Source organism: Megalopta genalis, unplaced genomic scaffold (assembly GCF_051020955.1).
Source record: "Megalopta genalis isolate 19385.01 unplaced genomic scaffold, iyMegGena1_principal scaffold0048, whole genome shotgun sequence".
Taxonomy (NCBI): domain Eukaryota; kingdom Metazoa; phylum Arthropoda; class Insecta; order Hymenoptera; family Halictidae; genus Megalopta; species Megalopta genalis.
This window is the reverse complement of record NW_027476117.1, coordinates 188,246-215,474: the sequence shown is the minus strand read 5'-3', so window position 1 is coordinate 215,474 and position 27,229 is coordinate 188,246. Positions and strand designations below refer to the sequence as shown.

The 27,229-nt window shown below is 62.6% G+C and overlaps 1 protein-coding gene across 1 annotated transcript in view; it reads left to right on the top strand.

The window, feature by feature from the left end:
• Window positions 1–27,015, top strand: part of LOC143261349 (uncharacterized) — a 170,800-nt gene extending 143,785 nt beyond the window's left edge. Inside the window, exons 4-5 of the mRNA XM_076527851.1 lie at window positions 21,292–21,787; window positions 26,928–27,015. Coding sequence (XP_076383966.1) covers window positions 21,292–21,787; window positions 26,928–27,015 — 584 coding nt within the window. The remainder of the gene's footprint in view (window positions 1–21,291; window positions 21,788–26,927) is intronic.
• The last annotated feature ends 214 nt before the right edge of the window (window positions 27,016–27,229 follow it).

Here is a 27,229-nt window from a genome sequence, read left to right as displayed (position 1 = left end):
CGAGGCGAGGCAAGGTAGGCGGCCAAAGGTCGTCTGCCAGATTCAATAAAAAAGGGAAGGAAACCACGATGGCCAAGGCAGCGACCACCGTGGCCAGCAACGAAAAGGCGGCACCGCCTGATGCTACCGCCGCGCCCGCGTGGGCGGATGGGGCCACTAAAGTCCCAGACGCCACTGCATCCGCGGCCGTGACGGCGATGGACACGGCTGTGTAATGGGGCCCCCGGGCCCGATAATACAAGTTAATCTCAACTGCTCGGCCAGGGCGCAGGATCTCCTGTTTCAATGCCTGGCCGAGCAGGGTGCCGGGTTGGCAGTCGTGGCGGAGCCGCACAGGGTGCCCAAACATCCACACTGGATGGGGGACTCGATTGGCTCCGCCGCGATTATTTGGGCTGGGAGGCCGGGGTCCCCGCCGTGCTCGCTTATCGAGCGCGGCCTGGGATACGTGGCCGTTGATTGGGGCGGCACCGCGGTTGTGGCGATATACGCACCTCCAAGGTGGTCCCTCGAAGAGTTTGAGCAGTATCTGGACGGGGTAGGGAGATGCGTCTCCCGCTGCCATCCCCGTCCGGTGCTGGTCCTGGGGGACTTCAATGCCAAGGCCACGCCTTGGGGTTCCCCCGGGACTGATTCGAGGGGCCGGGAGGTGCTGGATTGGGCGGCGGGACTGGGGCTCCGTCTCCTGAACACGGGCTCGGTCCATACGTGCGTGCGGCATAACGGGGGGTCCATCGTTGACCTTTCGTGGGCAACGCCCCCGGCCGCGCGCCGTATTACGGGGTGGAGGGTGGCGGAAGGGGTCGAGACGTTGTCTGACCATAGATACATAGTTCTCGGCCTCTCCGCCGCCCTAACATCGACACCCCGTCGTCGCCCCGCCGATGACGGTTCGCCTCAGCCGCGGTGGGCGCTGAAGCGCCTCGACCAGGACGCTCTGATGGCGGCAGCCCACGTCGTGGCCTGGCCAGCAACACCGGCCGGGCCAGTCGACGGGAATGGGGAGGCCCATTGGTTCCGGGGCGCAATGACGTCGATTTGCGACGTCGCCATGCCCCGGGCCAGGGTCTTCCCGAGGAAGGCGGTGTACTGGTGGTCGCGCGAAATAGCGGAATTACGCACCGAGTGCGTCCACGCGCGGCGCCAGTACGCTCGCGCCCGTCGACGACGACGTACGGACGACGTGCTGGCTGCCCAGCTGTACGGGCGATATCGGGAGAAGGTGGTCGCCCTGCAGCTGGCCATCAGGCGAGCGAAGGACCAGGCCTGGCGCGATCTCCTCGGCTCTCTGAACCGAGATCCGTGGGGGCGCCCATACAAGATGGCATTGGGACGATTACGCCCCTGGGCGCCCCCCGTGACGGAGAGCCTGGATCCGGGGCTGCTCGGGCGGGTCGTGGACGCTTTATTCCCCGTTAGCGTGAGGGCGTCCCGGCCCGTCCCTGAGCCAGAGGAACATGAGTGGTCCCCGGATCTTGAGGTCGCGCCGGAGGAGATGGCCGGGGTCGTCAAATGGCTCCGGGGCAAGAATACCGCCCCGGGGCCGGACGGTATCCCCGGCCGGGTCTGGTTGCTCGCCGCGAGCGTCCTGGGGGAGAGGCTGAGGAGCCTCTACTCTGGGCTCCTGAGGTCGGGGACGTTCCCCGACCTATGGAGAGAAAGTCGGATGGTCCTCTTGAGGAAGGATGGGAGGCCGGGGGATTCTCCCTCCGCGTACCGGCCCATTTGTCTCCTGGATGAGGCGGGCAAGATCTTCGAGAAGATCATTGTTGCCCGCCTCTCCAGACACCTGTCCCGCGACGGCCCCGATCTAGCGGACTGCCAGTTTGGCTTCCGGGAGGGGCGATCGACGGTCGACGCTATCGACCGTCTCAAGTCCCTCTCGGATAATGCCGTGGCAAGGGGCGGGGTGTGCTTGGCGGTGTCCATTGACATCGTCAATGCGTTCAACACCCTGCCCTGGTCCGCCATTAGGGAGGCCCTCGTCGATCACCAGGTGCCTCCCTATCTGAGGCGGGTGATCGGAGCCTACCTGCGGGACAGGTGGGTCGAATACCCGGGCCGGTACGGGATGATACGGAGGGAAGCGGACCGCGGGGTCCCGCAGGGGTCCGTTTTAGGACCGCTCCTGTGGGACCTGGGTTACAACGCGGTCCTGGAGAAGGCCTCCCTGCCCGACGGTGCCACCCTCGTCTGCTACGCGGACGACACGTTGGTGGTCGCCGTCGGGAGTACCTTCGAGAGGACCATCCGACGAGCAGAGGTTGCGGTGGCAGCCGTCGTCGCGAGGATCCGCGATCTGGGGCTGAAAATAGCCCCGGAGAAGGCCGAGGCTGTCTGGTTCCACGGACGGCCTCGGTCTCGGCCACCGGCCAGATCGTGGATCCGGGTTGGAGAAGCCTGCGTCGAGGTGAAGTCCGAGTTGAAATATCTCGGACTGATCCTCGACAGCCACTGGTGCTTCGATGCGCATCTCGACCGTCTCGTCCCCGGAGTCGAAAAGGCGGCGGCCTCTTTGGGCCGCCTGCTGCCCAACCTCGGGGGACCGGGAGATTTGGTGCGCCGCCTATACCTGGGCGTGGTGCGGTCTATGGCCTTATACGGTGCCCCAATCTGGGCGCCGTACGTGATGACCAGCCGGCGCAACACGCTGTTGTTGCGCCGGCTGCAGAGGCGGATGGCCATCCGCCTCATAAGAGGTTACCGCACCGCGTCTACCGTGGCGGCGCTTGCTCTGGCGGGAGAACTTCCCTTCGAGCTTCAAGCGGCGGTGCGCGCCTATGTTTATAGGCGCACTAGCATCGCCAGCCGTGCTCGAGGGGCCCCGCCGGAGCGTGAGACGGTCGAGGGCTTCGAGCTCCAGGCCCGGCGACTAGCGCTCGCCAGATGGCGTGCCGAGCTTTGCTCCCACGCCGGCGAGCGCGTCCCCGGGGCTCTCCTGCCGCACTTCACCTCGTGGCGGGAGAGACGGCATGGCAGGCTCTCCTACCGAGCGACGCAGGTGTTCACCGGGCATGGCTGCTTCGGTGTCTACCTGTGTCGCATCGGGCGGGAAGCGACGACGGTGTGCCACCATTGTGGCGCGGAGGAAGACTCGGCGCAGCACACGCTGGAGGAATGTCCCGCCTTTTCAGCGCTGCGCCGAGTCCTAAAACGGGAAGTCGGTTACGACCTCGCACTCTCCAGCCTAGTTGGGGCCATGCTGGAGAGCCCGGGGAAGTGGGCGGCAGCAATCTCTTTCTGCGGGGAGGTTATGTCGCGGAGGGAGGCTGCCGAGCGGGATCGGGAGCTTACAGATCCCGCCCGACGTGCCCGGGGACGGCGTGCGCGCCCACGCCGAGAAACCCCGGGCAGCTGAGAGTAGGCGGGCGGCGGGTGTACCAGAACATGCTGGTTTCATTGCCCGCCGCCCGCCAACAGAGGAGGACCTCCACTGTTGGGAGTTGGGGATGACGAGTCGCCTGAAGGAGGCGAGGGTTAACTGTGATCCTCCTCCAATATACTCGTCGTCTCCCCGGCGGCCGCTGTGATCAGGGCGGGGGCCCTGGTCACCTATCGCGCGGTCGCCGTGTCGGGGCTGTGCGGGGTGCGACCCCTCGCGCCGCCGAATTTAAATTAAAATGGATTTTAGGGGGGAGGATTTATCACCCCCCGGGACGCGGCCGGCCATCGTTACCATCTTGATGGCCGGCCAGGCGTGGGGGAGCCGCGGTAGTGTTCTTCAAGAGTTCCCGTGGCTCCCCCGTTGAATCGCCAGCGATCGGTCCTGCGTCCTCAGGTCGCCGTGGAGGTTTTAGTGGGTCAAACCCCACACTACCCTCGTCCCGCTCCCCCGGGCGTGGCGGGGGTGTCTGGCGAGCAGATTTCCTCCACGTAAAATAAAAAAAAAAAAAAAAAAAAAGGTTATGTCAAGGTTATGTCAAGGTTATGTCAAGGTTATGTCAAGGTTATGTCAAGGTTATGTCAAGGTTATGTCAAGGTTATGTCAAGGTCCCCCCCGTGTCCGCTACCTTGTCGTGGTGGGGGGGCTTCGTGCCCTAATGATCCTCAAGGCTGTGCCGGCGGGGAATTTATACCCTGGCAGGTTCTACCATGCCGGAGTGGCTTGAGGTGAGGGGCCAACTAAAGTCGGACACATACCGTAAACCTGTGGTCATGTTTTACAGGAACGGGGGTCTTGCCTTAACCGGCCGGGCCGCGAGGATGACAACCTCTCTAAAAAATCCCTAGCCCCAAGCAGTGTTGCGCGGTGAAGAGGGCGTAGCTGGAGTAAGCGCCAGCTATGGTTGGTGGGTGCACCAATCGTTAGCGGACAACCCCGGGGTACCTGGCGACCCCCCGGGCGTATTAGCCTTCCCCGGGTATGGCGGCTCTACCCGGGGTGACCTCCTTTCCGACCACACTCGTGGGATTAAGTATGGAGTCTACTTTTTCACAAACAACCGGGGAGGGGGGAAACGAGCGTGAGGTGGAGGTGCGCGGGCCTATCGTGCGCCTCAAAAGATGCACAGAGCCGGTGTCGCGGAGGCATTCGGCGACACGCGGCAAAAAGAGGACCGCAGCGGGCCTTGGTGAGTGCGATGAGGGGGAGGAGTCAGATTTCTCTGTCTCCTCCCACCACTCATCGCAGAGTGTCCCGGGCTCGTCGTCAGCGAGGAAAAGAGGACGGCCGCCGACGACCGGCGAATATGTTGGCCTCGCAGAGGCCAAACTTAGGCTGGCCGAGGCTTCGCAGCTGGAGGCCGAGGCAAGGGAGGTGGCGGCGATATTCGACCCGGGAGCCCCCGTGCCGAGACCATCGCGGTCGAGCGTCCCGCTCCCGGACGAGACGGATATAGCGGAAAATTTCCGCAACCGTCCAACGCGCGATGTCGCGGCCGCTATATTGGAGAGCCTGGATGAAGTGGCCAGGATCTCCGGCGTGTCAAAGGGGCTGAAGGGCAATTTGGCCCGCGCCCTAAGGGTGGCCGCCTTAAACGGCAGGGTGGGGGTGTCCGAGCTTGCGGTTAGGTCAGCTACCGAGGCCACGCGTGTCCTGGAGGCCGAAAATGCCGGCCTCAGGGGACAAATGACGGAGCTGCAGGCGGAGGTGGCACGGCTCCGGCAGGTGGTGGAGGCGAGAACGGCTGCTGCCGCAATGCCTCCGCCACCGCGCCCGGGAGAGGGCTCAGTATCGCCGCCGATCGTCGGCGCCCGGGATTGCCATCGCTCCTGGCAAGAAAAGTCCTCGCCACCGCCTGCGGCTGCGCCCGCAGATTTTCTGGCGCAAATAGGCGCCCTGATAGACGCCAAATTGGCGTCATTCAGGAGGGAGCTCGCGCCGCGAACGGACTCGGCCCTGCGATCGGTGGCACCTGGGCCGTCCGTCCCCGCACAGTCTTCGGACAGGGTGGGGCGGAAGACGAAGAAGAAGAAGAAAGGTGGGAAAGCTGGGGTGGCTATAGCGGCCCAGACGGAGCCCGCTCGACCGCGAGCAGAATCGGCGCTACCCTCTGCCGCGCCTCCGCCCCAGGAGGCGTGGTCCCAGGTGGTTGGCCGCAAGGCTAAAAAGGCGGCTGCCAAGGCCACTGCGGCGGCGAATAATAAAAAAGGACGGGTGGTCCCGGCGGCCCCCAGGAAGACACCACTGCCTCCGCGACCGCCACGCACAGCAGCGGTTACCATAACGGTTCCGTCTGGCGTGGACATTACTTACGCGCAGGCGATGGCCACTGCCAGGTCCAAGGTGGACCTGGCAGAAATTGGCATCGCCTCGCTGAGGCCGCGAAGGGCGGTGACTGGGGGGTTAATTTTGGAAGTCCCTGGCACCGATGGGGCCGCCAAGGCCACCGTCCTCGCCACAAAAGTGGCAGAAGCGCTGGCAGGCACCGGCGTAAAGGTCGCGCGTCCGGTCAAAAAAGCTGACCTTAGGGTGCGCGGCCTGGTCGATTCGACCACGCCGGCGGAGGTCGCTGCAGCTGTTGCCCGCGTGGGCGGGTGCAGCGAGGGGGACATCAATACCGGCGAAATCCGATCTTCCCCCTCGGGATTGGGCACCCTCTGGGTCCGATGTCCTGCCGCGGCCGCTCGCAAGGTTGCTGTCGCGGGCCGGATAACCGTCGGCTGGACCCAGGCAGCCGTGGAGGCCCTGAGTGCCCGGCCTCTGCAGTGTTACCGTTGCCTTGGTGTTGGCCACACCAGTCAGCGGTGCACTGCTGCCGAGGATAGGTCCGACTGCTGTTATAGATGCGGCAGTCGGGACCATAAGGTGGCAGCCTGTACGGCCACGCCCAATTGTCCGTTTTGTGCGGGCGCGGGCAGGCCGTCTGGTCACCGCCTCGGCAGCCGGGCATGTCCTGCCAGTGTGAGGCGAGGCAAGGTAGGCGGCCAAAGGCCGTCTGCCAGACTTAATAAAAAAGGGAAGGTAACCACGATGGCCAAGGCAGCAACCACCGTGGCCAGCAAGGAAAAGGCGGCACTGCCTGATGCTACCGCCGCGCCCGCGGGGGCGGATGGGGCCACTATAGTCCCAGACGCCACCGCATCCGCGGCCGTGACGGCGATGGACACGGCTGTGTAATGGGGCCCCCGGGCCCGATAATACAAGTTAACCTCAACTGCTCGGCCAGAGCGCAGGATCTCCTGTTTCAATGCATGGCCGAGCGGGGTGCCGCGTTGGCAGTCGTGGCGGAGCCGCACAGGGTCCCCAAACATCCACACTGGATGGGGGACTCGATTGGCTCCGCCGCGGTTATTTGGGCTGGGAGGCCGGGGTCCCCGCCGTGCTCGGTTATCGAGCGCGGCCTGGGATACGTGGCCGTTGATTGGGGCGGCACCGCGGTTGTGGCGATATACGCACCTCCAAGGTGGTCCCTCGAAGAGTTTGAGCAGTATCTGGACGGGGTAGGGAGATGCGTCTCCCGCTGCCATCCCCGTCCGGTGCTGGTCCTGGGGGACTTCAATGCCAAGGCCACGGCTTGGGGTTCCCCCGGGACTGACTCGAGGGGCCGGGAGGTTCTGGATTGGGCGGCGGGACTGGAGCTCCGTCTCCTGAACACGGGCTCGGTCCATACGTGCGTGCGGCATAACGGGGGGTCCATCGTTGACCTTTCGTGGGCAACGCCCCCGGCCGCGCGCCGTATTACGGGGTGGAGGGTGGCGGAAGGGGTCGAGACGTTGTCTGACCACAGATACATAGTTCTCGACCTCTCCGCCGCCCCACCATCGACACCCCGTCGTCGCACCGCCGATGAAGGTTCGCCTCAGCCGCGGTGGGCGCTGAAGCGCCTCGACCGGGACGCTCTGATGGCGGCAGCCCACGTCGTGGCCTGGCCGGCAACATCGACCGGGCCAGTCGACGGGAATGGGGAGGCCCATTGGTTCCGGGGCGCAATGACGTCGGTTTGCGACGTCGCCATGCCACGGGCTAGGGTCTTCCCGAGGAAGGCAGTGTACTGGTGGTCGCGCGAAATAGCGGAATTACGCACCGAGTGCGTCCGCGCGCGACGCCAGTACGCTCGCGCCCGTCGACGACGACGAACGGACGACGTGCTGGCTGCCCAGCTGTACGGGCTATATCGGGAGAAGGTGGTCGCCCTGCAGCTGGCCATCAGGCGGGCAAAGGACCAGGCCTGGCGCGATCTCCTCGGCTCTCTGAACCGAGATCCGTGGGGGCGCCCATACAAGATGGCATTGGGACGATTACGTCCCTGGGCGCCCCCCGTGACGGAGAGCCTGGATCCGGGGCTGCTCGGGCGGGTCGTGGACGCTTTATTCCCCGTTAGCGGGGAGGCGTCCCGGCCCGTCCCTGAGCCAGAGGAACATGAGTGGTCCCCGGATCTTGAGGTCGCGCCGGAGGAGATGGCCGGGGTCGTCAAATGGCTCCGGGGCAAGAATACAGCCCCGGGGCCGGACGGTATCCCCGGCCGGGTCTGGTTGCTCGCCGCGAGCGTCCTGGGCGAGAGGCTGAGGAGCCTCTACTCTGGGCTCCTGAGGTCGGGGACGTTCCCCGACCTATGGAGAGAAAGTCGGATGGTCCTCTTGAGGAAGGATGGGAGGCCGGGGGATTCTCCCTCCGCGTACCGGCCCATTTGTCTCCTGGATGAGGCGGGCAAGATCTTCGAGAAGATCATTGTTGCCCGCCTCTCCAGGCACCTGTCCCGCGACGGCCCCGATCTGGCGGACTGCCAGTTTGGCTTCCGGGAGGGGCGATCGACGGTCGACGCAATCGACCGCCTCAAGTCCCTCTCGGACAATGCCGTGGCAAGGGGCGGGGTGTGCTTGGCGGTGTCCATTGACATCGTCAATGCGTTCAACACCCTGCCCTGGTCCGCCATTAGGGAGGCCCTCGTCGATCACCAGGTGCCTCCCTATCTGAGGCGGGTGATCGGGGCCTACCTGCGGGACAGGTGGGTTGAATACCCGGGCCGGTGCGGGATGATACGGAGGGAAGTGGACCGCGGGGTCCCGCAGGGGTCCGTTTTAGGACCGCTCCTGTGGGACCTGGGTTACAACGCGGTCCTGGAGAAGGCCTCCCTGCCCGACGGTGCCACCCTCGTCTGCTACGCGGACGACACGTTGGTGGTCGCCGTCGGGAGTACCTTCGAGAGGGCCATCCGACGAGCAGAGGTTGCGGTGGCAGCCGTCGTCGCGAGGATCCGCGATCTGGGGCTGAAAATAGCCCCGGAGAAGGCCGAGGCTGTCTGGTTTCACGGACGGCCTCGGTCTCGGCCACCGGCCAGATCGTGGATCCGGGTTGGAGAAGCCTGCGTAGAGGTGAAGTCCGAGTTGAAATATCTCGGACTGATCCTCGACAGCCGCTGGAGCTTCGATGCGCATCTCGACCGTCTCGTCCCCCGAGTCGAAAAGGCGGCGGCCTCTTTGGGCCGCCTGCTGCCCAACCTCGGGGGACCGGGAGATTTGGTGCGCCGCCTATACCTGGGCGTGGTGCGGTCTATGGCCTTATACGGTGCCCCAATATGGGCGCCGTACGTGATGACCAGCCGGCGCAACACGCTGTTGTTGCGCCGGCTGCAGAGGCGGATGGCCATCCGCCTCATAAGAGGTTACCGCACCACGTCTACCGTGGCGGCGCTTGCTCTGGCGGGAGAACTTCCCTTCGAGCTTCAGGCAGCGGTGCGCGCCTATGTTTATGGGCGCACAAGCATCGCCAGCCGTGCTCGAGGGGCCCCGCCGGAGCGAGAGACGGTCGAGGGCTTCGAGCTCCAGGCCCGGCGACTAGCGCTCGCCAGATGGCGTGCCGAGCTTTGCTCCCACGCCGGCGAGCGTGTCCCCGGGGCTCTCCTGCCGCACTTCACCTCGTGGCGGGAGAGACGGCATGGCAGGCTCTCCTACCGAGCGACGCAGGTGTTCACCGGGCATGGCTGCTTCGGTGTCTACCTGTGTCGCATCGGGCGGGAAGCGACGACGGTGTGCCACCATTGTGGCGCGGAGGAAGACTCGGCGCAGCACACGCTGGAGGAATGTCCCGCCTTTTCAGCGCTGCGCCGAGTCCTAAAACGAGAAGTCGGCCACGACCTCGCACTCTCCAGCCTAGTTGGGGCCATGCTGGAGGGCCCGGGGAAGTGGGCGGCAGCAATCTCTCTCTGCGAGGAGGTTATGTCGCGGAAGGAGGCTGCCGAGCGGGATCGGGAGCTTACAGATCCCGCCCGACGTGCCCGGGGACGGCGTGCGCGCCCACGCCGAGAAACCCCGGGCAGCTGAGAGTAGGCGGGCGGCGGGTGTACCAGAATACGCTGATTTCATTGCCCGCCGCCCGCCAACAGAGGAGGACCTCCACTGTTGGGAGTGGGGGATGACGAGTCGTCTGAGGGAGGCGAGTGTTAACTGTGATCCTCCTCCAATATACTCGTCGTCCCCCCGGCGGCCGTTGTGATCAGGGCGGGGGCCCTGGTCACCAATCGCGCGGTCGCCGTGTCGGGGCGGTGCGGGGTGCGACCTCTCGCGCCGCCGAATTTAAATGGATTCTAGGGGGGAGGATTTATCTCCCCCCGGGACGCGGCCGGCCATCGTTACCATCTTGATGGCCGGCCAGGCGAGGGGGAGCCGCGGTAGTGTTCTTCAAGAGTTCCCGTGGCTCCCCCGTTGAATCGCCAGCGATCGGTCCTGCGTCCTCAGGTCGCCGTGGAGGTTTTAGTGGGTCAAACCCCACACTACCCTCGTTCCGCTCCCCCGGGCGGGGCGGGGGTGTCTGGCGAGCAGATTTCCTCCACGTAAAATAAAAAAAAAAAAAAAAAAAAAAGGTTATGTCAAGGTTATGTCAAGGTTATGTCAAGGTTATGTCAAGGTTATGTCAAGGTTATGTCAAGGTTATGTCAAGGTTATGTCAAGGTTATGTCAAGGTTATGTCAAGGTTATGTCAAGGTTATGTCAAGGTTATGTCAAGGTTATGTCAAGGTTATGTCAAGGTTATGTCAAGGTTATGTCAAGGTTATGTCAAGGTTATGTCAAGGTTATGTCAAGGTTATGTCAAGGTTATGTCAAGGTTATGTCAAGGTTATGTCAAGGTTATGTCAAGGTTATGTCAAGGTTATGTCAAGGTTATGTCAAGGTTATGTCAAGGTTATGTCAAGGTTATGTCAAGGTTATGTCAAGGTTATGTCAAGGTTATGTCAAGGTTATGTCAAGGTTATGTCAAGGTTATGTCAAGGTTATGTCAAGGTTATGTCAAGGTTATGTCAAGGTTATGTCAAGGTTATGTCAAGGTTATGTCAAGGTTATGTCAAGGTTATGTCAAGGTTATGTCAAGGTTATGTCAAGGTTATGTTATGTCAAGGTTATGTCAAGGTTATGTCAAGGTTATGTCAAGGTTATGTCAAGGTTATGTCAAGGTTATGTCAAGGTTATGTCAAGGTTATGTCAAGGTTATGTCAAGGTTATGTCAAGGTTATGTCAAGGTTATGTCAAGGTCCTCCCCGTGTCCGCTACCTTGTCGTGGTGGGGGGGCTTCGTGCCCTAATGATCCTCAAGGCTGTGCCGGCGGGGAATTTATTCCCTGGCAGGTTCTACCATGCCGGAGTGGCTTGAGGTGAGGGGCCAACTAAAGTCGGACACATACCGTAAACCTGTGGTCATGTTTTACAGGAACGGGGGTCTTGCCTTAACCGGCCGGGCCGCGAGGATGACAACCTCTCTAAAAAATCCCTAGCCCCAAGCAGTGTTGCGCGGTGATGAGGGTGCAGCTGGAGTAAGCGCCAGCTATGGTTGGTGGGTGCACCAATTTTTAGCGGACAACCCCGGGGTACCTGGCGACCCCCGGGTGTATTAGCCTTCCCCGGGTATGGCGGCTCTGCCCGGGGTGACCTTCTTTCCGACCACACTCGTGGGACCAATTATGGATTCTTTTAAACAAATAACCGGGGAGGGGGGAAACGAGCGTGAGGTGGAGGTGCGCGGGCCTATCGTGCGCCTCAAACGATGTACAGAGCCGGTGTCGCGGAGGCATTCTGCAACACGCGGCAAAAAGAGGACCGCAGCTGGACTTGGTGAGTGCGATGAGGGCGAGGAGTCAGATTTCTCTGTCTCCTCCCACCACTCATCGCAGAGTGTCCCGGGCTCGTCGTCAGCGAGGAAGAGAGGACGGCCGCCGACGACCGGCGAATATGTTGGCCTCGCAGAGGCCAAACTTAGGCTGGCCGAGGCTTCGCAGCTGGAGGCCGAGGCAAGGGAGGTGGCGGCGATATTCGACCCGGGAGCCCCCGTGCCGAGACCATCGCGGTCGAGCGTTCCGCTCCCGGACGAGACGGATATCGCGGAAAATTTCCGCAACCGTCCGACGCGGGATGTCGCGGCCGCTATATTGGAGAGCCTGGATGAGGTGGCCAGGATCTCCGGTGTGTCAAAGGGGCTGAAGGGCAACTTGGCCCGCGCCCTGAGGGTGGCCGCCTTAAACGGCAGGGTGGGGGTGTCCGAGCTGGCAGTGAGGTCAGCTACCGACGCCACGCGTGTCCTGGAGGCCGAAAATGCCGTCCTCAGGGGGCAAATGATGGAGCTGCAGGCGGAGGTGGCCCGGCTCCGGCAGGTGGTGGAGGCGAGAACGGCTGCTGCCGCAATGCCTCCGCCGCCGCGCCCGGGAGAGGGCTCAGTATCGCCGCCGATCGTCGGCGCCCGGGATTGCCATCGCTCCGGGCAAGAAAAGTCTTCGCCGCCACCTGCGGCTGCGCCCGCAGATTTTCTGGCGCAAATAGGCGCCCTGATAGACGCAAAATTGGCGTCATTCAGGAGGGAGCTCGCGCCGCGAACGGACTCGGCCCTGCGATCGGTGGCCCCTGGGCCGTCCGTCCCCTCACAGTCTTCGGACAGGGTGCGGCGGAAGACGAAGAAGAAGAAGAAAGGTGGAAAAGCTGGGGCGGCTGTAGCGGCCCAGACGGAGCCCGCTCGACCGCGAGCAGAATCGGCGCTACCCTCTGCCGCGCCTCCGCCCCAGGAGGCGTGGTCCCGGGTGGTTGGCCGGAAGGCTAAAAAGGCGGCTGCCAAGGCCACTGCGGCGTCGAATAATAAAAAAGGACGGGTGGTCCCGGCGGCCCCCAGGAAGACACCCCTGCCTCCGCGACCCCCACGCACAGCAGCGGTTACCATAACGGTTCCGTCTGGCGTGGACATTACTTACGCGCAGGCGATGGCCACTGCCAGGTCCAAGGTGGACCTGGCAGAAATTGGCATCGCCTCGCTGAGGCCGCGAAGGGCGGTGACTGGGGGGTTAATTTTGGAGGTCCCTGGCACCGATGGGGCCGCCAAGGCCACCGTCCTCGCCACAAAAGTAGCGGAAGCGCTGGCAGGCACCGGCGTAAAGGTCGCGCGTCCGGTCAAAAAAGCTGACCTTAGGGTGCGCGGCCTGGTCGATTCGACCACGCCGGCGGAGGTCGCTGCGGCTGTTGCCCGCGTGGGCGGGTGCAGCGAGGGGGACATCAATACCGGCGAAATCCGGTCTTCCCCCTCGGGATTGGGCACCCTCTGGGTCCGATGTCCTGCCGCGGCCGCTCGCAGGGTTGCTGTCGCGGGCCGGATAACCGTCGGCTGGACCCAGGCAGCCGTGGAGGCCCTGAGTACCCGGCCTCTGCAGTGTTACCGTTGCCTTGGTGTTGGCCACACCAGTCAGCGGTGCACTTCGGCCGAGGATAGGTCCGACTGCTGCTATAGATGCGGCAGTCGGGACCATAAGGTGGCAGCCTGTACGGCCACGCCCAATTGTCCCCTTTGTGCGGGCGCGGGCAAGCCGTCTGGTCACCGCCTCGGCAGCCGGGCATGTCCTGCTAGTGCAGGGCGAGGCAAGGGAGGCGGCCAAAGGCCGTCTGCCAGATTCAATAAAAAAGGGAAGGAAACCACGATGGCCAAGGCAGCGACCACCGTAGCCAGCAACGAAAAGGCGGCACCGCCTGATGCTACCGCCGCACCCGCGGTGGCGAATGGGGTCACTAAAGTCCCTGACGCCACCGCATCCGCGGCCGTGACGGCGATGGACACGGCTGTGTAATGGGGCCCCCGGGCCCGATAATACAAGTTAACCTCAACTGCTCGGCCAGAGCGCAGGATCTCCTGTTTCAATGCCTGGCCGAGCGGGGTGCCGGGTTGGCAGTCGTGGCGGAGCCGCACAGGGTCCCCAAACATCCACACTGGATGGGGGACTCGATTGGCTCCGCCGCGATTATTTGGGCTGGGAGGCCGGGGTCCCCGCCGTGCTCGCTTATCGAGCGCGGCCTGGGATACGTGGCCGTTGATTGGGGCGGAACCGCGGTTGTGGCGATATACGCACCTCCAAGGTGGTCCCTCGAAGAGTTTGAGCAGTATCTGGACGGGGTAGGGAGATGCGTCTCCCGCTGCCATCCCCGTCCGGTGCTGGTCCTGGGGGACTTTAATGCCAAGGCCACGGCTTGGGGTTCCCCCGGGACTGATTCGAGGGGCCGGGAGGTGCTGGATTGGGCGGCGGGACTGGAGCTCCGTCTCCTGAACACGGGCTCGGTCCATACGTGCGTGCGGCATAACGGGGGGTCCATCGTTGACCTTTCGTGGGCAACGCCCCCGGCCGCGCGCCGTATTACGGGGTGGAGGGTGGCGGAAGGAGTCGAGACGTTGTCTGACCACAGATACATAGTTCTCGACCTCTCCGCCGCCCCACCATCTACACCCCGTCGTCGCACCGCCGATGAAGGTTCGCCTCGACCGCGGTGGGCGCTGAAGCGCCTCGACCAGGACGCTCTGATGGCGGCAGCACACGTCGTGGCCTGGCCAGCAACACCGGCCGGGCCAGTCGACGGGAATGGGGAGGCCCGTTGGTTCCGGGGCGCAATGACATCGGTTTGCGACGTCGCCATGCCCCGGGCCAGGGTCTTCCCGAGGAAGGCGGTGTACTGGTGGTCGCGCGAGATAGCGGAATTACGCACCGAGTGCGTTCGCGCGCGACGCCGGTACGCTCGCGCCCGTCGACGACGACGAACAGACGACGTGCTGGCTGCCCAGCTGTACGGGCTATATCGGGAGAAGGTGGTCGCCCTGCAGCTGGCCATCAGGCGGGCAAAGGACCAGGCCTGGCGCGATCTCCTCGGCTCTCTGAACCGAGATCCGTGGGGGCGCCCATACAAGATGGCTTTGGGACGATTACGTCCCTGGGCGCCCCCCGTGACGGAGAGCCTGGATCCCGGACTGCTCGGGCGGGTCGTGGACGCTTTATTCCCCGTTAGCGGGGAGGCGTCCCGGCCCGTCCCTGAGCCAGAGGAACATGAGTGGTCCCCGGATCTTGAGGTCGCGCCGGAGGAGATGGCCGCGGTCGTCAGATGGCTCCGGGGCAAGAATACCGCCCCGGGGCCGGACGGTATCCCCGGCCGGGTCTGGTTGCTCGCCGCGAGCGTCCTGGGGGAGAGGCTGAGGAGCCTCTACTCTGGGCTCCTGAGGGCGGGGACGTTCCCCGACCTATGGAGAGAAAGTCGGATGGTCCTCTTGAGGAAGGATGGGAGGCCGGGGGAATCTCCCTCCGCGTACCGGCCCATTTGTCTCCTGGATGAGGCTGGCAAGATCTTCGAGAAGATCATTGTTGCCCGCCTCTCCAGACACCTGTCCCGCGACGGCCCAGATCTGGCGGACTGCCAGTTTGGCTTCCGGGAGGGGCGATCGACGGTCGACGCTATCGACCGTCTCAAGTCCCTCTCGGACAATGCCGTGGCAAGGGGCGGGGTGTGCTTGGCGGTGTCCATTGACATCGTCAATGCGTTCAACACCCTGCCCTGGTCCGCCATTAGGGAGGCCCTCGTCGATCACCAGGTGCCTCCCTATCTGAGGCGGGTGATCGGGGCCTACCTGCGGGACAGGTGGGTCGAATACCCGGGCCGGTACGGGATGATACGGAGGGAAGTGGACTGCGGGGTCCCGCAGGGGTCCGTTTTAGGACCACTCCTGTGGGACCTGGGTTACAACGCGGTCCTGGAAAAGGCCTCCCTGCCCGACGGTGCCACCCTCGTCTGCTACGCGGACGACACGTTGGTGGTCGCCGTCGGGAGTACCTTCGAGAGGACCATCCGACGAGCAGAGGTTGCGGTGGCAGCCGTCGTCGCGAGGATCCGCGATCTGGGGCTGAAAATAGCCCCGGAGAAGGCCGAGGCTGTCTGGTTCCACGGACGGCCTCGGTCTCGGCCACCGGCCAGATCGTGGATCCGGGTTGGAGAAGCCTGCGTAGAGGTGAAGTCCGAGTTGAAATATCTCGGACTGATCCTCGACAGCCGCTGGAGCTTCGATGCGCATCTCGACCGTCTCGTCCCCCGAGTCGAAAAGGCGGCGGCCTCTTTGGGCCGCCTGCTGCCCAACCTCGGGGGACCGGGAGATTTGGTGCGCCGCCTATACCTGGGCGTGGTGCGGTCTATGGCCTTATACGGTGCCCCAATATGGGCGCCGTACGTGATGTCCGGTCGACGCAACACGCTGTTGTTGCGCCGGCTGCAGAGGCGGATGGCCATCCGCCTCATAAGAGGTTACCGCACCACGTCTACCGTGGCGGCGCTTGCTCTGGCGGGAGAACTTCCCTTCGAGCTTCAGGCGGCGGTGCGCGCCTATGTTTATGGGCGCACAAGCATCGCCAGCCGTGCTCGAGGGGCCCCGCCGGAGCGAGAGACGGTCGAGGGCTTCGAGCTCCAGGCCCGGAGACTAGCGCTCGCCAGATGGCGTGCCGAGCTTTGCTCCCACGCCGGCGAGCGCGTCCCCGGGGCTCTCCTGCCACACTTCACCTCGTGGCGGGAGAGACGGCATGGCAGGCTCTCCTACCGAGCGACGCAGGTGTTCACCGGGCATGGCTGCTTCGGTGTCTACCTGTGTCGCATCGGGCGGGAAGCGACGACGGTGTGCCACCACTGTGGCGCGGAGGAAGACTCGGCGCAGCACACGCTGGAGGAATGTCCCGCCTTTTCAGCGCCGCGTCGAGTCTTAAAGCGAGAAGTCGGCCACGACCTCGCACTCTCCAGCCTAGTTGGGGCCATGCTGGAGAGCCCGAGGAAGTGGGCGGCAGCAATCTCTTTCTGCGAGGAGGTTATGTCGCGGAAGGAGGCTGCCGAGCGGGATCGGGAGCTTACAGATCCCGCCCGACGTGCCCGGGGACGGCGTGCGCGCCCACGCCGAGAAACCCCGGGCAGCTGAGAGTAGGCGGGCGGCGGGTGTACCAGAACATGCTGGTTTCATTGCCCGCCGCCCGCCAACAGAGGAGGACGTCCACTGTAGGGAGTGGGGGATGACGAGTCGCCTGAAGGAGGCGAGGTTTAACTGTGATCCTCCTCCAATATATTCGTCATCCCCCCGGCGGCCGCTGTGATCAGGGCGGGGGCCCTGGTCACCTATCGCGCGGTCGCCGTGTCGGGGCGGTGCGGGGTGCGACCCCTCGCGCCGCCGAATTTAATTGTATTTTAGGGGGGAGGATTATATCTCCCCCGGGACGCGGCCGGCCATCCTTACCATCCTGATGGCCGGCCAGGCGAGGGGGAGCCGCGGTAGTGTTCTTCAAGAGTTCCCGTGGCTCCCCCGTTGAATCGCCAGCGATCGGTCCTGCGTCCTCAGGTCGCCGTGGAGGTTTTAGTGGGTCAAACCCCACACTACCCTCGTCCCGCTCCCCCGGGCGGGGCGGGGGTGTCTGGCGAGCAGATTTCCTCCACGTAAAATAAAAAAAAAAAAAAAAAAAGGTTATGTCAAGGTTATGTCAAGGTTATGTCAAGGTTATGTCAAGGTTATGTCAAGGTTATGTCAAGGTTATGTCAAGGTTATGTCAAGGTTAGGCGAGCGAAGGACCAGGCCTGGCGCGATCTCCTCGGCTCTCTAAACCGAGATCCGTGGGGGCGCCCATACAAGATGGCATTGGGACGATTGCGTCCCTGGGCGCCCCCCGTGACGGAGAGCCTGGATCCGGGGCTGCTCGGGCGGGTCGTGGACGCTTTATTCCCCGTTAGCGGGGAGGCGACCCGGCCTGTCCCTGAGCCAGAGGAACATGAGTGGTCCCCGGATCTTGAGGTCGCGCCGGAGGAGATGGCCGGGGTCGTCAAATGGCTCCGGGGCAAGAATACCGCCCCGGGGCCGGACGGTATCCCCGGCCGGGTCTGGCTGCTCGCCGCGAGCGTCCTGGGCGAGAGGCTGAGGAGCCTCTACTCTGGGCTCCTGAGGTCGGGGACGTTCCCCGACCTATGGAGAGAAAGTCGGATGGTCCTCTTGAGGAAGGATGGGAGGCCGGGGGATTCTCCCTCCGCGTACCGGCCCATTTGTCTCCTGGATGAGGCGGGAAAGATCTTCGAGAAGATCATTGTTGCCCGCCTCTCCAGACACCTGTCCCGCGACGGCCCAGATCTGGCGGACTGCCAGTTTGGCTTCCGGGAGGGGCGATCGACGGTCGACGCAATCGACCGTCTCAAGTCCCTCTCGGACAATGCCGTGGCAAGGGGCGGGGTGTGCTTGGCGGTGTCCATTGACATCGTCAATGCGTTCAACACCCTGCCCTGGTCCGCCATTAGGGAGGCCCTCGTCGATCACCAGGTGCCTCCCTATCTGAGGCGGGTGATCGGTGCCTACCTGCGGGACAGGTGGGTTGAATACCCGGGCCGGTGCGGGATGATACGGAGGGAAGTGGACCGCGGGGTCCCGCAGGGGTCCGTTTTAGGACCGCTCCTGTGGGACCTAGGTTACAACGCGGTCCTGGAAAAGGCCTCCCTGCCCGACGGTGCCACCCTCGTCTGCTACGCGGACGACACGTTGGTGGCCGCCGTCGGGAGTACCTTCGAGAGGACCATCCGTCGAGCAGAGGTTGCGGTGGCAGCCGTCGTCGCGAGGATCCGCGATCTGGGGCTGAAAATAGCCCCGGAGAAGGCCGAGGCTGTCTGGTTTCACGGACGGCCTCGGTCTCGGCCACCGGCCAGATCGTGGATCCGGGTTGGAGAAGCCTGCGTCGAGGTGAAGTCCGAGTTTAAATATCTCGGACTGATCCTCGATAGCCACTGGTGCTTCGATGCGCATCTCGACCGTCTCGTCCCCCGAGTCGAAAAGGCGGCGGCCTCTTTGGGCCGCCTGCTGCCCAACCTCGGGGGACCGGGAGATTTGGTGCGCCGCCTATACCTGGGCGTGGTGCGGTCTATGGCCTTATACGGTGCCCCAATATGGGCGCCGTACGTGATGACCAGCCGGCGCAACACGCTGTTGTTGCGCCGGCTGCAGAGGCGGATGGCCATCCGCCTCATAAGAGGTTACCGCACCACCTCTACCGTGGCGGCGCTTGCTCTGGCGGGAGAACTTCCCTTCGAGCTTCAGGCGGCGGTGCGCGCCTATGTTTATGGGCGCACAAGCATCGCCAGCCGTGCTCGAGGGGCCCCGCCGGAGCGAGAGACGGTCGAGGGCTTCGAGCTCCAGGCCCGGAGACTAGCGCTCGCCAGATGGCGTGCCGAGCTTAGCTCCCACGCCGGCGAGCGCGTCCCCGGGGCTCTCCTGCCGCACTTCACCTCGTGGCGGGAGAGACGGCATGGCAGGCTCTCCTACCGAGCGACGCAGGTGTTCACCGGGCATGGCTGCTTCGGTGTCTACCTGTGTCGCATCGGGCGGGAAGCGACGACGGTGTGCCACCATTGTGGCGCGGAGGAAGACTCGGCGCAGCACACGCTGGAGGAATGTCCCGCCTTTTCAGCGCTGCGCCGAGTCCTAAAACGGGAAGTCGGTCACGACCTCGCACTCTCCAGCCTAGTTGGGGCCATGCTGGAGAGCCCGGGGAAGTGGGCGGCAGCAATCTCTTTCTGCGAGGATGTTATGTCGCGGAAGGAGGCTGCCGAGCGGGATCGGGAGCTTACAGATCCCGCCCGACGTGCCCGGGGACGGCGTGCGCGCCCACGCCGAGAAACCCCGGGCAGCTGAGAGTAGGCGGGCGGCGGGTGTACCAGAACATGCTGGTTTCATTGCCCGCCGCCCGCCAACAGAGGAGGACCTCCACTGTTGGGAGTGGGGGATGACGAGTCGCCTGAAGGAGGCGAGGGATAATTGTGATCCTCCTCCGATATACTCGTCGTCCCCCCGGCGGCCGCTGTGATCAGGGCGGGGGCCCTGGTCACCTATCGCGCGGTCGCCGTGTCGGGGCGGTTCGGGGTGCGACCCCTCGCGCCGCCGAATTTAATTGGATTTTAGGGGGGAGGATTTATTTTATTTCCCCCCGGGACGCGGCCGGCCATCGTTACCATCTTGATGGCCGGCCAGGCGAGGGGGAGCCGCGGTAGTGTTCTTCAAGAGTTCCCGTGGCTCCCCCGTTGAATCGCCAGCGATCGGTCCTGCGTCCTCAGGTCGCCGTGGAGGTTTTAGTGGGTCAATCCCCACACTACCCTCGTCCCGCTCCCCCGGGCGGGGCGGGGGTGTCTGGCGAGCAGATTTCCTCCACGTAAAATAAAAAAAAAAAAAAAGGTTATGTCAAGGTTATGTCAAGGTTATGTCAAGGTTATGTCAAGGTTATGTCAAGGTTATGTCAAGGTTATGTCAAGGTTATGTCAAGGTTATGTCAAGGTTATGTCGGTCGGATAAGGGACTGTCATGCGTAACTAAGGCCTTCTGGCCATAGCCTCTGCAGTCCAAGTCTTCCCCACCTTCACGTGGTACCGGCTGTTCTCGCCGAAGGGGTTCAGGCTCTCGAATGACGCAGCAACAGTGGTAGCTGTCGACGGGCACAACCACTCACTTTCATATACACACACGTTTCTACGCGTGCTTCCGGGCACCCTTTGTCTCGGGGAGAGTGTAAGAGAGGCCTTCCCCTTTTTCCGGGGAGCCAGTGGATGAATTGAGTAACTCTATAAACGGGTTCACTCGTGAATGAAGGGGGCCTACCTATAAACGGGAATGCCCTGGCGGGTTATGAATGGTCCGGGTACCTGGTCAATAGGTACACCGGAATATGAATGAGTCTCCGAGTTCGAGGGGTCGCTGTCTGGGAGTACGGTGCAGTGATCGTCGGGGGTGGGAATGATCGGGGGTCCTGAGGGGACTTCCTCGTGTCCGTGTGCGCCCCCTATCTGGAGGGTACAGCGGTTAACACCGGTGGGCACTGCCGGGCCGCCATTAGTAGGGGGGCCCGAACCCAGCCCAGCCAGTTGGGAGGCAGCCCTGCACAGTGGTAGGGCGATTACGCTAAATCCCGCTTCTCGTAGTAGTGCCGAGTGGCGTCCGGACGGGTACCCTGCTGCGGGGAGCGGGGGGGGAACCGACGAGGCCACCGGATTGTAGGGACGCTCGGACATCGGGGGGGTCCAGGACGGGCTGCCGGTGCCCCTTCTCCCGGCGATCCTCCTGGCCACGCTAAACATTTACACTTTCTTGCACACTTTGTACTGTCCCTTCTGTGTTTTTATTTTTTACACAAAATGAACCACGACAAAACTAAGCAGGTATCTACAGTGCCGCCTGCATCTCTCGGCCGTGCCGAGATAAGGGTGTGTCCCGGCACCCGCAACTCCTCCAAGTCGGTAGGCAACCAGGCCGACTTGGAAGTGACGGCTACTGGAAGCCAACGAGGCCAACGCCGCGACGCCGAGCAGGAGGGTTCTCCTTTCCTGCCCAGGAAAAGCCTGGCACGATCTCCGCCGTCGGGATCCCGCGATCCTGTTCGCGAGACCGGAGACGAGAGTCCCCGGACGGAGGCCGTTACGGCATCTTCTCCGGCTCCCAACCCCTCCTCTCCTCCCTTCTTCTCCCCCCTCCCCCCTTCCTCCCTCTTTACCTTCCCTTCTTCCCCCACCCTTGGCTCCGGAAAGGGGTCAGCGGGGAGGGGGAAGATCAAGAGGAAGAGGACCGCTTTTTCGTCGCCCGAAGAAGCATACGAATGCACGTCGGACGAATCGACGTCGGCCAGTGGTTTTGTGAGTCCCCTGCCTTGCTTGGAGACTCAAGTTAAGAAGGCGGTTGCCGGTACGCGAGCCCTCGCCAAAAAGCTAGGCGCCTCAGCCGAGCAAGAGGAGGGCACGCGTAAGCTATTTAACACCATTATCAGGAGTCTCAACGAGGTGCAACATGCGGTCAAGGCTATGAGGAGGAACGAGCGTGCCCCTTCAACCTTAACTCCAGCCCACCGCCCTCCAGCACGGAGCTCCTCAGCTCCGGACGCGAAGCCTGGAGGTCGCGGGGTCAATACGGGCACGCAGACCGAGCCTGCGACGGAGAGGATGGACACCGAGTGCATCGCCCCGCCGAGGACCAGGTCTTGTGGCACTCAGACCTGCGACCCGCAGGAGGTGGACGACCACGACGTAGCGGACTGGACGCGCGGGGCCAGGGACTGGCCATCTCTCCGAGCACTGGTGGACAGGAGGTGGGCGGAATCGTCGTTCGTGAACACGACAATTGTCGAGGGTAACCCCCTCGTTGGCTGTCCGGACGACGATCTGGCGTGCTTCGCCCCAGCTGACCTCGAGGTGGGAACGGGCCCTGCCCGCTTTCTTCTAGACCGGATACCGGGGGTTGCTGACCTGAGGACGGACCCTCCATCGGTTGGTGAGTCCACATTTCTCACCCTTAGGACATCCATTCCGCGCCGCGATGCCCCCCCCAGAATCCGCGAGAAAAGAATATTTGTCGCGGCTGACAGGGTAACCGGGTCCAGCACCTTCGCGGCGGAAAACGCGTACAGGGCACTCGCGCACTTAAGGGAGTTGGGAGTCAAGATGGCATGCAAGTGCATTGCCATTGCCTCCCACCCCGACATTCCTTCGGAACCTTTCCGAAAGATGCTGGAGGCGGTTTTTTCGGGAACCGGGGTTGCAATTAAGATCTGGGGGATCCCAGCCGGCCAAATGCGTCGCCCCCCCGAGCAGCCCTCCGACACGGTACTGGTGAGGGGCGAGAACCTCACGTACGCTCAGATGCTTCGGGCCGTAAAGGATAAGGTCGACATCGACGGCGCGGGGATTCTCGTCTCCGACGTCAGGACCAGCAGGGATGGACATATGCTCATTCAAGTGAGGGGCGACGGGGCGAAGGCCAGGGCCCTCAGCTCCCTTGTCAACGAAAAAGTACAAGGGCTTAGGGCGTCGGTCGGGGTGGGAAGGGGACCTCTCCGCACCTTGCACCTCCGCCGTGTCGAAGGCGACGCGACCGTCGACGACATAAAGGCGGCTATTCACGGGAGGCTGCCCGAATTTCCATCTGACAGCTACAAGATACGCGCTCTCCGGCCGGCGTTTGCTGGGAGGCAGAATGCATCTATTCTGGCTCCCGCGTCGGTGGCGGCGCGTATCCTCGCCCTCAGCCCGCTACGCGTGGGCTGGAGCTGCTGTCTGGTAACTGAGCGCGAGGAAATCCTCCAGTGCTTCAGGTGCCGGGGATACGGACATCGGGCCGCTGACTGTAAAGGGCCAGACCGTACAAAGGTCTGCCGCAAATGCGGCGCTGATGATCACCGGGCGGGCGAGTGTAAGGGGCGCGAGAGGTGCGTGGTCTGCGACCAGGACGGGCACCGGGACGGGGGTCTCAGATGTCCTGCATACCGCAGGGCCCTTGAAGAGGCCAGGAGCAAGGGGGGGAAGCCTCCTTCTAACGAACGACGTCCAAGAATAACGCCGCGAGCGCGAGCCTCTCCCCCTTCGGTTGAAAAGGGGATTAGCTCGTCCGCGGTGCGCAATCATAATACAACACCTGAGCAGTCTGCTCGTCGGGATGAAGCAGGCATTAGTTCTGGGGGCGGTGGTACGCGCGCGGGTGGATGTCCGCAGCCTGCACCGCGCGGTGCATCGGCCGGGGGGGTACCCCCTGTGCCAAGTAGCGCGTCGCCAACGCGCAGCGATGTCTGCGCAGACCAGTGCGCAGACTCGGCCCTTCGCCGCGAGCCGTGCCGGAAAGAGCCGAAGCTCAGGCTGAAGAGAGCGCCGGCCCAGGGACGCGCGGGGGGAGACGGGCTGACGAGTCCGAATGACGTCGTCTTGCGTCCGCGCAGCACGGAACGCGCAGGCGGCGGCGCAGGCGCGGCCGAGCTGGGCGAAATTACACGACAGGAGCCGAGCGGCTCAACAAGCACTGCGGAGCAGGGACGTGCGGAGAGGGACGGTCCTCTCCGTCAAAATATAGAAAGTAAGGCTGACGTCACGTAACGTCTGTTTCGATACGCGACTGACACGCACGGTTTTTTGTGCAAGAGTTTTTGTGCGAGGTACATTTCTTGTCGGCCTACTTCTTAAACTTTTTCTTTTTCTTACAGTTCTTTTCTTTTGTTATAACGTTAGCTTATCGGTCGTTAACCGATAAGTTTTGAAATTTAATTTAATTAATTTTATTAGTGAAGTGCAGTGTGTGGGTGCAACGGCAACGCCGAGCTTAACATTGCTGTACGGAATCCACTGTTTGGTTCATCGGAATACCTTCGCTTCGTTTTTAGCAGAGCGCAAACGTCTCGCCGACGGTAAATCCCATATTTACTCTCAATTTTCGAATTTCACGAGACGTTATACTAGTGCGGCGCAATGGCTAATATGGCCAGTTTACAGAGCATCCGGCTGGGGGGTCTCAATGTTCTCCAGATAAACCTGCATAGGTGTCGGCTAGCCCACGATTTACTGCAGCAGGCTGTGCGTGAGCTCGAGGTCGACGTTGTCCTCGTGTCGGAGCCCTGGACCGTTCCAGGTGACTGGCACAGGGATGAAACCGGAAAGGCGGCCGTCTGGGTCGCGGGGAGGGGCGCTGCGGGGGCGGGGGTTAGGCCTGTAGGGGCCGTTCGGGGGGCGGTGGCGGTCAGCGTGGGTGACCTCACCCTCGTTGGCTGCTATTTCTCCCCGAATATTCCTCTCTCTGAATTCGGTGCCCTTCTCTGTGATCTTGAGGCCCTAATTGGAAATATCCCTCTGGGTCAGATTGCAGTGGGCGGGGACTTCAACGCGAAGTCCCCGGCCTGGGGATCGGTCTGCTCCGATGCAAGGGGGCACGCCGTCCTCGAGCTCATAAATAAGATGGGCCTCGTCCCGGTAAAGAGTACCGGGTCTTTCACTTTTGAGAGGGGGAGCCAGCGCTCCCTCATCGATTTTATGTTCTGTGGCGGCGGCGCCTATGCCAGGTTGATGGAGAGCAGGATCCTCGACATTGAGACTGCCTCCGACCACCGGTACATTCTACACAAGTTTGGTGGGTGCGCGGCCGGGCGGGGACCGCATCTCGGCCCACCGCGCCGGAGCATCGACACCAGGAAATTCTTGGAATTATATTGCAGGTATGCGCATGAAGCTAACCCTCTCAGTATTGTTACTGTTGAGGACGTGGACGCGTACATAGACATGATTGTCGACCTGGCCGGACGAGCGTCTCGCACCCTCCACCCCGGGCTGCGCGATAAGCGTCCCGTGTGGTGGTGGAGTAGCGAGATCGCGACGGCCAGGAAAATGGTTTGCAAGGCCAGGCGAAGCCTGCAGAGGGCCAGGCGCGGTCGGGACGCCGGGGCCCTGGAAGTTCGTATCTCGGCGTATAAAGTCCTTAAAAAGGACCTGGCACGCTCTATAGCGATTGCCAAGTCCGCCGCGTGGAAAAAGTTCACCGATAGCGTGGAGGCTGATGTGTGGGGCCGGCCGTACCTGTGGGTCAGCGGCAGGGTCAAGGGACGCTCTCCGCCAGCATCCCTTAGTGCCGGCGAGGTGGCGGACGTCGTCCGCAAGCTTTTTGTAACGGAGCCTCCTAGTGGGGCTCCTTTCCCTCGAATTGAGGAGTTTATATCAGAGTGCCCTGCCTCTTCTAGGCAGTTTTTTACAGAGGACGAGGTCGAGGCGGCCATCAAAAAGGTCAAGAGGAGGGCGGCCGGCGTCGACGGCATAGCGTCCTCCGTGGTCTGGGCTCTTGGGAGAGAGGCACTCAGTCACGTCGCCCACCTTTTCAACACATGCCTCGAATTGGGATATTTCCCGGAGGCGTGGAAGGTGGGCCGGCTGGTGTTGATCCCTAAGAAGCCTGGACCCGGGGGCGTGGTGTCGTGGCGCCCGCTTTGCCTTCTCTCGAACTTCTCCAAGGCGTTTGAGTATTGTCTCAAGGAGCGCCTGGTGTCCGTGGTGGCCTTCGCAAGCAATCAATTTGGCTTTGTCAAGCGCAAAAGCACGGTCGATGCCATGTGTCGCCTCATCGACACATGGGATGCTGCCAAGCGTACAGGATTGCATTGCGTAATGGTTGCCTTGGACGTCAGGAATGCCTTTAACACCGTAAGGTGGGACGGTATTTTGGGCGCCTTGGCGGGGAAAGGGGTCTCGGCTCCGCTGTTGCGCGTGCTGAGTAGCTATCTCAGTGGGCGCGTGGTGGAGGCGACGACCCCGTCCGGACCTGAGCGTTTTCCAGTTCATGCCGGGGTGCCTCAGGGCTCCGTTCTCGGCCCCTGGTTCTGGAACGCCCAATACGATGGCCTCCTCGAGATGCCTCTTCCCAGGCACTGTAGTCTAATAGGATTTGCAGACGACGTCGCCCTGCTCGTCGGCGCGCGCAGTGCCGACCGCGTGGTTGCGTTGGCCGAGCAAACGCTCGCCCGCATCCGCGCGTGGTTCAGGGACAACCATCTAGAGCTGGCGGAGGAGAAGACCGAGGTCCTGCACCTGACCAGCAGGAAGGCTCCGGGGCCCCTCCAGCTGGCCCTCGGTTCGGCGTCCCTTCGAGGCGGCGGATGCGTGCGCTACCTTGGACTGCTGATCGAGGGAAATCAGTGTTTTCGTGCACATGTCAGGCGAAGCTGCGAGAAGGCAGCCAAGTACGCGGGCCTGCTAGCCCGAATCCTTCCCAATATCCGGGGCGGGGGCTACTGGGCTCGGCTGCTCTATTATAGGGTGGTCGAGTCGGTGGTCCTCTACGCGGCCCCTGCCTGGGCGCACGTGGCGTCGAGGTGCGGCAACGATAAGGCCATTAACGCGGTCCAGCGTTCGATCCTGGCCCGAGTGGCCAGGTCGTACAGGACCGCGTCCCTCGACGCCGTTTGTGTTCTGGCGGGCGTGCCGCCTCTGGTGTTGGTGGCGGAGGAAAGGCTTCGCATATTTCGCAGGCTGTCCACCCTCGACCGGGGCTCGGAGGGCTTCGTGTCGGAGGCTGGGCGGGTTAAGGCTGAGGAAAGGCTTGTCACGCTACAGCGTTGGCAAGACAGATGGGACGCTGCAAAGCATGGACGCTGGACCCACCGCTTGATTCCCGTTATCAGCGAGTGGGTCCAGTGGGGCCCTAAAATTCTCAGTTTTCACCTGACCCAGTTTATCACCGGGCACGGATGCTTCTCTGAGTATCAGTCGAGGATGGGCTTTTTGTCGAGTGATCTCTGCCTGGCATGTGGGCGCGGGCCTGATGGCCCCGTTCATGCGTTCTTGGAGTGCGGGCGTTTTGCTGCCGAGAGGGGCGCCGCCGAGGGTTCGATGGGTACAGCTATCAGCCTCGGCAATTTTATGGCGCTTTTAAAAAACGACACCACCAGGACAATTCTCGTTCGCTACATTACCGGTGTTGCCAAGCAACGAGAAGAGCTTGATCGGACAGAAAAGCGACGGCACTGTAGGATGCGAGGCACCTCCAGTTGATCTGGTTGGGTCAATAGTCTAGGCGTTCACTATTTATTTATTTATTATTTATTCTTTTTTTCACTTTTATTTATGTACTTATTTATTTTCTATTTTATGTCACTTATTTATAGATGTTTGTTCTAGACTTCGGTTCCCCTAGGTTTGTCTAGGTGCTCCATGGCTATTTTTTCTTGTCTCTAGGATTTTTAGCATAGGCTTACCGTGGCCTTTGTCAAACGGTCAAGACAGATGAT